Source organism: Oncorhynchus kisutch, linkage group LG16, assembly GCF_002021735.2.
Source record: "Oncorhynchus kisutch isolate 150728-3 linkage group LG16, Okis_V2, whole genome shotgun sequence".
Lineage (NCBI taxonomy): Eukaryota > Metazoa > Chordata > Actinopteri > Salmoniformes > Salmonidae > Oncorhynchus > Oncorhynchus kisutch.
Window position 1 is genome coordinate 45,286,280 of NC_034189.2, and position 9,476 is coordinate 45,295,755.

Consider the following 9,476-nt stretch of genomic DNA (forward strand, 5'->3'; position numbering starts at 1 on the left):
AGCCCATAGAAACGCATTGAATAACATACTCAAAAATGTAAAAATAAAATAAAAAGACTTTCCAAAAAGAAATCATACGGAATAAGGTTTTTGATGCGTCTGTCCCAGTGCTTAATTTAGCCTTTAGTTAATTCTCCGGCCTCCAGAAAGAAAAGTAATGTGAAAAGGTACATTTTTAAGGTGGGACTAATATTCTAAGAGTTGATTTTGGTTGGTTCGGCCCGGGTTATTGGTTTGCGTAACATTGTAAGCAATGTTTGAGACCAACGCGTGGTCTTGGCTGTGTGAGAAGCGGCCAGTATGTCTCACATAACTAGAATGAGTTTCACTTTCTATGACCTCTCTCCCTCTCTCTACTCTGATAGACATGAGCCTGCAACTCACATCTCTCATTTGTTTCCTCATAGAATCATAGCCATGCGAAGGATTCTGAATGAACTGCAGCACCCTTGATACATTTAAATACATTTGCCAAAGTTATATTATTACTGCTGTCTGTTCAGAAATTGATTAAATCATTCAGAATAGCCCACTACACCATAACAATAATTCATAATTTAGTGACAGAGGATCAGTAGCTGTGGATTGTAACCTAATAAACAAGGAATAGCCTACATCCGGGAACGAGTGGCAAATCTGTCAGTGAAAAAACACCATGCAGAAAAAACAGGCCTTTCGCAATATTTGAATATTTTAAGTTCAATCAAGCGAAAACACAGGTTGTAAGGCAAATGACTCCTGCTGAAAAGAGAAGACTCTGCTGTAGGCTACCAAAATATTTGATCAACTTCGAAGTATTATTTTTACAAAAGAGAGAGCGAGAGGGAGAGGCTTTTGGCACGAGCATCGGCCATCACCAGCGAGTTAGCTGAGTGAGTCAGTCAAACTGGAAGCATTTTTAGGACTATAATTTGCCCCGCATATTGTAGCCTACAATATGTGTCTTCACACAACTAGGCATAGACTATTGATGGATTCAAGACAAGGTCGTTTTTAATTGATCTCAGATTTCTTAGTTTGTCAGTGTCAAAGTAGCCTGTCATTTCGATCATTTTTGCGGTACTAAAAAAGATTCTGGCAAAGTCTCCAGTCAGGTAAAATGACATAAAATTGCTGAAATTCATTTATAAAAGACTAACATTTTCCCGGACCCCAGGCTACTAAAAATGTTCTCCATGCGTGCAACTTCTATAAGTGCCTTAATTCTACTGCTCTATGCCACTAGGCAAATGTGATGATATGCATGCAAAGATTTATTATGAAGGTAATTAATTTTTTTCATTCGTTCCGGTACCTTAGAACTCCCCAGGTCACCTGACTCTCGAGCTCACTTTTTATTGTTCCGGCACCTCCCGATTTACAAATTAAGCACTGGTCTCTCCGATATCTAGGAGATACAAGAAAGCTGACTTTTAAAAATATATATTTTTAAACGTAACCCCTTATTTTTGTTAGAAGAAAACTATCTTCATACTTCAATTAGTTTGTATGGGTTACCTTCAGCTGAGACATGTGACAAAACGGAGAACATCACCTTGTTCGTAAGAGTCTCCCCTTTCCATCGAGTGGAATCAGTGCTGGTTTACCTTCAGATCAGGCCTGTGTCTTTCCATAGAGGGGTCATAATAGTTTGTAGGCCAAACCGTTTCGGATGTTTCATGGTCTGACAAACATCGCTGTAGCTCAGCCACCTTCGACTGCAGATGCGGAAAGCCAACATAAACGGTTGCAAACCTAGTCTCAGAGCATTTCGTATTATTCTGTACGTACAGTGCATTCGGAAGGAATTCAGACACCTTGACTTTTTCCACGTTTTGTTACGTTACAGCCTAATTTTAAAATGGATTAAATAGCCCCCCCCCCCCCCCCCCCCCCCCATCAATCTACACACAATGCCCCATAATGACAAAGCAAAAACAGATTTTTGGGAGTTTCTCCCATTCTTCTCTGCAGATCCTCTCATGCTCTGTCAGGTTGGATGGGGAGTGTCGCTGCACAGCTATTGTCAGGTCTCTCCAGAGATATTCGATCTGGTTTAAGCCCGGGCTCTAGCTGGGCCACACAAGGACATTCAGAGACTTGTCCCGAAGTCACTCCTGCATTGTCTTGGCTGTGTAATTAGGGTTGTTGTCCTGTTGGAAGGTGAACCTTCGCCACAGTCTAAGGTCCTGAGAGCTCTGAAACAGGTTTTCATCAAGGATCTCTCTGTATTTTGATCCGTTCATCTTTGCCTCCATCCTGACTAGTTTCCCAGTCCCTTCTTCTGAAAAACATCCCCACAGCATGATGCTGCCACCACCATGCTTCACCGTAGGGATGGTGCCAGTTTTCCTCCAGACGTGACGCTTGGCATTCAGGCCAAAGAGTCAATCTTGGTTTCATCAGACCAGATAATCTTGTTTCTCATGGTCTGAGAGTCCTTTATGTGCCCGCTGAGGAGATGGTTGTCCTTCTGGAAGGTTCTCCTATCTCCACACAGGAATTCTAGAGCTCTGTCAGAGTGACCAACGGGTTCTTCGTCACCTCCCTGAGAAAGTAACTTTTCCACTGATTGCTCAGTTCGACTGGGCGGCCAGCTCTAGGTAGTTTTGGTGGTTCCAAACTTCTTCCATTTAAGAATGACGGCGGACACTGTGTTCTTGGTGGACCTTCAATGCTGCAGAAATGTTTTGGTACCCTTCCCCAGATCTGTGCCTCAAAACAATCCTGTCTCGGAACTCTAGGGACAATTCCTTCGAACTCATGGCTTGGTTTTTGCGCTGACATGCACTGTCAACTGTGGGACCTTATGTAGACAGGTGTGTGCTTTTTTAATCATGTCCAATCAATTCAGTTTACCACATATAGACTCCAGTTAAGTTGTAGAAACATCTCAAGAATCAATTGAAACAGGATGCACCTGAGCTCAATTTCGAGTCTCATAGCAAAGGGTCTGAATACATGTAAAAGGTATTTCTGTTGAAACATTTTATTAAACAAGCTACAATGTAATAAAAACACATTTTGCTTTGTCATCATGGAGTATAGTGTGTAGATGTATGATGATTTTTTATTAATTTAATACATTTTAGAATAAGGCTGTAACGTAACGAAATGTGGGAAAAGTCAAGGGGTCTGATTACTTTCTAAATGCACTGAAAATCCGAAACACTCCATTTAGTATGGTATGTTAGTTTTGGCATAGTTGCATATGACAGATGGGTGGGCATATGGTTGCGAGATCGAATCTCATCACGGACAACTTTAGCATTTTGGCTAGTGAGGAACTGTTCAACTACTTACTAACTTTTTGCTACTTTGTAACTACTTAGCTTATTAGCTAAGTTTTGCATTAATACCATAAAAAATACCATAAAAAACATAACATATCAAACTACATTTGGCCTTGAAGATAAATGTACAGAATAATATCAATTGCTCTGAGACCCATGCAAAGAAACTGATATCTCTAGCTTAAACTAACTTTGATGGGGATTTTTTTCATATGTTACTTAGATTGACCCATGGGCAAATCAATAGTCTTAGGAACTTCTTAAAGATACACTCCAGGATGATAAGCACAATAAAATCATAACATACTGTATAGTATGAAATTCATAACATATAATACTAATAGGCAAAAAACACTTTAGAAGACGTGATACACAGAAAACGGGGACCACTTCTGTCTCGTGAGCACCACTTTCAAAACAACTGGCTGAAATTAGACAAAAGTGTGAGAGTGCATCTTCAATATTCTCATGTAAATATACAGAAAAGGTTCAGAGTGAGGTGTCACTATCAACGTGTCACTATCACAGAGCCTGCACACCAGAGAGGATGGGATTTTCCTCAGCAGGGCCGTCCTTGGTCTCTAAAGCCAGCCGTAGTTGCTGCCAGAAGAGCACAATGTGCTCCCCATTCCTGGGCCAGCTCAAGTACGTGCGTCTCTTCACTAGCTTCCTCATCCGGTGGTAGGGTGACAGCTGGTGGGTAGGGATCTCCTCCAGGAACACCAGAATCAGGACGTCCTTCTGCTCATCAAAGAGCCGGAAGCTGGCCACCTGGATCTCCCGGGAGCACCACTCACTCTCCAGGTAGCGGTGGCTGATGACACAGATGGTCTTGCGGCTTCTGTAGATACCGTCCATAATGTTGTCTATGATGGGTTTGCCTGGCTGGAAGTCCCGGTGGTGGAGACACAGCTTCCAGCCCTGCTTTCCCTCCAGCTCTGGCAGAAGCTCCCTCAGGACCCAGGGCTCATCGTGGGCGTTGTAGGAGATGAAGGCATCGTACTGACAGCCATGAGGCTTGTGCTTTTTCCTTTGCTTGGTGTCATAGAGGAACGCCAGGAAGAGGTAATAGCCGTAAATGACCTGCCATTTCAGGAAGTGGTAGGCAAAGGATGCTACCAGGGTGAGGAGGACCAGACAAGTGGTAGAGATGTAGCAGTAAAGTCCTAAGTCCACTGTACAAAATTGAAGCTCAACATCCAACAGCTTGGTGTCCTTTAGATCGGCAGGATAGTTGCAGGTAAATTCTCCTGCACCAACAACTTGTGTTTGGTTGTCGCTCTCCATCCACTGGACAAACCAAGCATCACTGCAGCCACAGGTGAAAGGATTATCTTGCATGTCCAGGTATGTCAAGGCAGGGAGAGATTGCAACACTGTCTCATTGACTACTGTTATGTCGTTCTTGCTCACCTGCAAGAAAGTGACTCTACTGAGGTTTGCTCCTATGAGGAAATCTAAGGACTGAAGTCGTGCTTTGGACAGGTACAGGCTGTTGAGCCTTGGGGTTGGGTGAAACAGCTTTGGAGTGAGGGCTGTGAACTCATTCTTACTGATATCAAGGAACCACAACCGTGGTGTGTGAATAAATGTCTTTGGGTGCAGGTCCTTAATATTGAGACTCCCTGCCTGGAATGACAATAAAGATTTCAGTCCTTCAAGAAAGTTGATAGGTAGATGAGACAGTCCCTTGTGACGCTGACTAAATATCCTGAGGTTCTCCAGAGATGTCAGATGAGAGAAGGGTGGAGGGTCTAATTTATCATCATTTACATATGTGATGTAATTACAGGATATATCAAGAGTTCTTAAGAGTGGAAGTCCCGTGAGCACAGTATTTCTTATGTCTGTTTGAGTGATCTTATTTGAGTCCAGTTGAAGTTCTGTAAGGTTGACCAATCCCTCAAAGGCTCCATCTTCCATACTGGCAATCTGATTGTCAAATAAAAACAAATTCTTGAGTGATACTAAGCTTTTAAACTCACCTTTTCTGATAGAGCTCAGTTTATTGCCTGCCATCAACAAAGTCTCAAGTTTGTGCAACCCATTCATGAAGGCATCATGCAAGGTCAGGATTTTGTTTGATCCCAGTTTAAGGATCCTTAATTCTTTCAAATCCTGGAAAACACATCCTGGAACGTTGGAGATTTGATTGTGGAAAAGAAAGAGTTGTGTGAGTCCTGTAAGATTGGAGAAATCTGAGCAGCCTAGTTTATTGATGATATTGAAGCTGAGATCCAAGACCGTCAGTGTAGGTAAATTTCTTGTGGCCTTTGGCACGGAAGAAAGCCTGTTGTGGCCCATTTTCAAAGTCCTTATCTGCTCTAACGGTCTGAATGAAAAGTCAGACAGCTGAAAAAGATTAGTATTTGATATGTCCACTTCTATCATGTGCTTACATGACTGCACAAATTCCTCAGAGAGATTACCTATGTTGTTATATTCTAGTCTTAGCACATTGAGTGTAGGTATATGGCAGGCAATATCAGTGAGAGCCTTGACCTTTAGCCTTGAGCCATTTACAAGGTCTTGCAATCTCAGATAGACTAATGAGGAGTTGACAGTCTGCAGTACCATACCCATCCTCTCGAAAGACATCTCAATGCCGCTCAAGTTGAGACGATTGACGTTGCTCAGAAAAGACCTGTTCAGCACATCCCATTCCATGCGTCCAAGTTGGCCACAGTAGGCGATGTCTAACACCTCAAGGTAAGGAAAAACATCTGCCGTGATCCTGAAGATTTCCAATGGATTCCGGGATAAATCCAACAGCCTCAGCTCTATAGAAGTGTTTGATATTTCCTGTGACTGGAAAGATGTGAATCTGTTGCTCCCAATGTACAACTCCTGTAAGTGTGGTAATTGTACAATGGCCTGAACTACCTTCATATTATAAAGGTTGTTCTTGGTTAAATTCACTGTCTTCAAACTGGAGAGAGGCTGAAATGATGAGGAGCTGATGGTTGCAATGAGGTTGTTGTCCAGATGTAGCAGGGAGAGGTTGGCCAGGCCCTGAAACAAATGGTCTGACAGGGTTGTGAGTCTGTTATGAGCCAGACCCAGCTCCTGAAGAGCATCTAGGTGTCCAAGAGCCCCATCATCCACTTGAGAGATCTGGTTTATGGACATGTTTAGAATTTTGAGGTTTGATAGGTCTGTAAAATCCAACTTTTCGATCTTGGAAATCTTATTCATGGCCAAGTCTAAATTGCTTACTTTCAGAGGAATGTCTTTTGGTATGACTTCAAGATTCCTGTTATAACAGAGTACTTTCATGTTAGAGGGGTCACTGAGATTACCCCGGATTGTGCAGTTTTTCAGGAAGTACCCACATACTGGATCAGCAAGAACCCAGCAATACATCAGGAAACAAAGATAGAGTCTCAGCTGAGAGAATGTAAGCCCACTTCGTTTTCCAGGCATGGTTACCTTGACTGTCATTGTGTTAGAGGCTTCCCACTGAGCCAACACTGGTTGAATCAACGTTATCTCAATTTAATGATGTTGAACTCACGTGGAATAGACTTTGAATTGACGTCTGTGCCCAATAGCTTGCCGTCTTCTTCAGTTCTAGAGTAAATAACATAGAATAATATAGTGACTAACTGTTACATTTGGGGTCCTGATATATAGCATAATTAGACAATCGAATGAAATTGCAATAACATTGATAGCTGTTGGTATTGTGGTCCTCAAAATTACTGACAGATTATTAATGATAGGTAATCCACATTATCAATATAGCTCACAAAAAGTTTGCTTCACTGATAAAGACAAACTACAGAACCAGTCAAAAGTTTGTACACACCTACTCATTCAAGGGTTTTTCTTTATTTTGACTATTTTCTGCATTGTAGAATAATAGTGAATAGATCAAAACTATGAAATAACACACATGGAATCATGTAGTCACCAAAAAAGCGTTAAACAAATCAAAATATATTTTATATTTGAGATTCTTCAAAGTAGCCAACTTTTGCCTTAATGACAGCTTTGCACACTCTTTGCATTCTCTCAACCAGATTCACCTGAAATGCTTGTTCAACAGTCTTGAAGGAGTTCCCACATATGCTGAGCACTTGTTGGCTGCTTTTCCTGCGGTCATCTCATCCTGCGGTCCAACTCATCCCAAACCATCTCAATTGGATTGAGGTTGGGTGATTGTGGAGGCCAGGTCATCTGATACAGCTCTCCATCACTCTCCTTCCTGGTCAAATAGCCCTTACACAGCTTGGAGGAGTGTTTTGGGTCATTGTCTTGTTGAAATACTATATAGTCCCACTAAGCACAAACCAGATGGGATGGCGTATCGCTGCAAAATGCTGTGGTAGCCATGCTGGTGAAGTGTGCCTTGAATTCTAAATAAATCACTGACAGTGTCAAAAGCAAAGCACCCCACACCATCACACCTTCTCCTCCATGCTTCACGGTGGGAACCACACATGCAGAGATCATCCGTTCACCTACTCTGTGTCTGCATCTCAACACAGCGGTTGGAACCAAAAATCTCAAATTTGGACTCATCAGACCACAGGACAGATTTCCACCGGTCTAATGTCTATTGCTCGTGTTTCTTGGCCCAAGCAAGTCTCCTCTTGTTATTGGTGTCCTTTAGTAGTGGTTTCTTTGCAGCAATTCGACCATGAAGGCCTGATTCACGCAGTCTCCTCTGAACACATGATGTTGAGATGTGTCTGTTACTTGAACTCTGTGAAGCATTTATTTGGACTGCAATCTGAGGTGCAGTTAATTGCCTATTTTTGAGGCTGGTAACTTTAATGAACTTATTCTCTGCAGCAGAGGTAACTCTGGGTTTTCCTTTCCTTTGGCAGTCCTCATGAGAGCCAGTTTCGTCATAGCGCTTGATGGTTTTTGCGACTGCACTTGAAGAAACTTTCAAAGTACTTGAAATTTTCCGGATTGGTGGATTTTCATGTGGATGATGAACTGTTGTTTCTGTTTGCTTATTTGAGCTGTTCTTGACATAATATGGACTTGGTCTTTTACCAAATCTTCTGTATTCCACCCCTATCTTGTCACAACATGACTGATTGGCTCAAACACATTAAGATGGAAAGAAATTCCACAAATGTACTTTTAACAAGGCACACCTGTTAACATGTATTCCATGTGGCTACTTCATGAAGCTGGTTGAGAGAATGCCAAGTGTGCAATGCTGTCATCAAGGCAAAGGGTGGCTACTTTGAAGAATCTCAAATATATTTTGATTTGTTAAACACTTTTTTGGTTACCACATGATTCCATGTGTTATTTCATAGTTTTGATGTCTTCACTATTATTCTACAATGTAGAAAATAGTACAGATAGAGAAAAACCCTTGAATGAGTAGGTGTGTCCAAGATTTTTACTCGTACTGTTCATCAGAGAGGATAAAAGGAGAAGACCACTATCAAATTAGAAATGAGTAGAAAAGGGTAATAACATTGTCTGGATAAGAATAAAACACACATTTGTATATCTTTGAAGAGATACACCAGCAAAAGACAATTAAAAACAGCCAGACTACATAGTAATAATTTTTACTCACAATTGTCGGAAGAATACAGTCACAGTGAGCACTAGTGCAGCATAGGACTGTGATCACCTGAGTCCTGGTTCTACCACCCTGTTCCAAAGAGCACTTCCCTGGCATTTTACTTCACTAAACATTATTCAAAATATATATTGGTATTTGTCTAGATTGATTTCTCACAAACAGCTACAACACAAGTGAAAACTTAACAGACTGGGTTGACCGGACACACAGTTGACTAAGTGGCAGTAAAGAAGAAGCGAGAGAGAGAGAGAGTCGGGGGGGAGTCAGGCTTGTTTGCTCTCTCTCACAGTTGGACCGAATAAAATACTGATGCTGACCATATACGGGAACTTCCCGAGACCTGAGATATTTCCTAGAACTAAGAACATTCTGATCCAAACATCAAACTGGTACTAACACTGACACTTTTTACATTCCAGAGAATTTAATGTTCATTTCTTTACCAGAAGCCGCCTCCAACCTCTATTTCTCATTCTTACTTCATAAACTTTATTTCATCCACAGGTGACAAGAAAGACAATGCAATAAAAGGGAGATTCTGTCTCATATGAAGGTGTGTGTGTGTGTGTGTGTGTGTGTGTGTGTGTGTGTGTGTGTGTGTGTGTGTGTGTGTGTGTGTGTGTGTGTGTGTGTGTGTGTGTGTGTGT

At 41.7% G+C, this 9,476-nt stretch overlaps 1 protein-coding gene across 1 annotated transcript; it reads right to left on the reverse strand.

Annotated features, from left to right (window-relative positions):
- Positions 1–2,733: 2,733 nt before the first annotated feature.
- LOC109879414 (toll-like receptor 13) lies at positions 2,734–9,132 on the reverse strand. The gene is made up of 2 exons (XM_031792530.1): positions 8,821–9,132; positions 2,734–6,842 (listed from the first exon to the last, which is right to left on the reverse strand). The coding sequence occupies exon 2, from the start codon at positions 6,711–6,713 to the stop codon at positions 3,795–3,797; it is 2,919 nt and encodes a 972-aa protein (XP_031648390.1). The 5' UTR covers positions 6,714–6,842; positions 8,821–9,132; the 3' UTR covers positions 2,734–3,794.
- Positions 9,133–9,476: the final 344 nt, after the last annotated feature.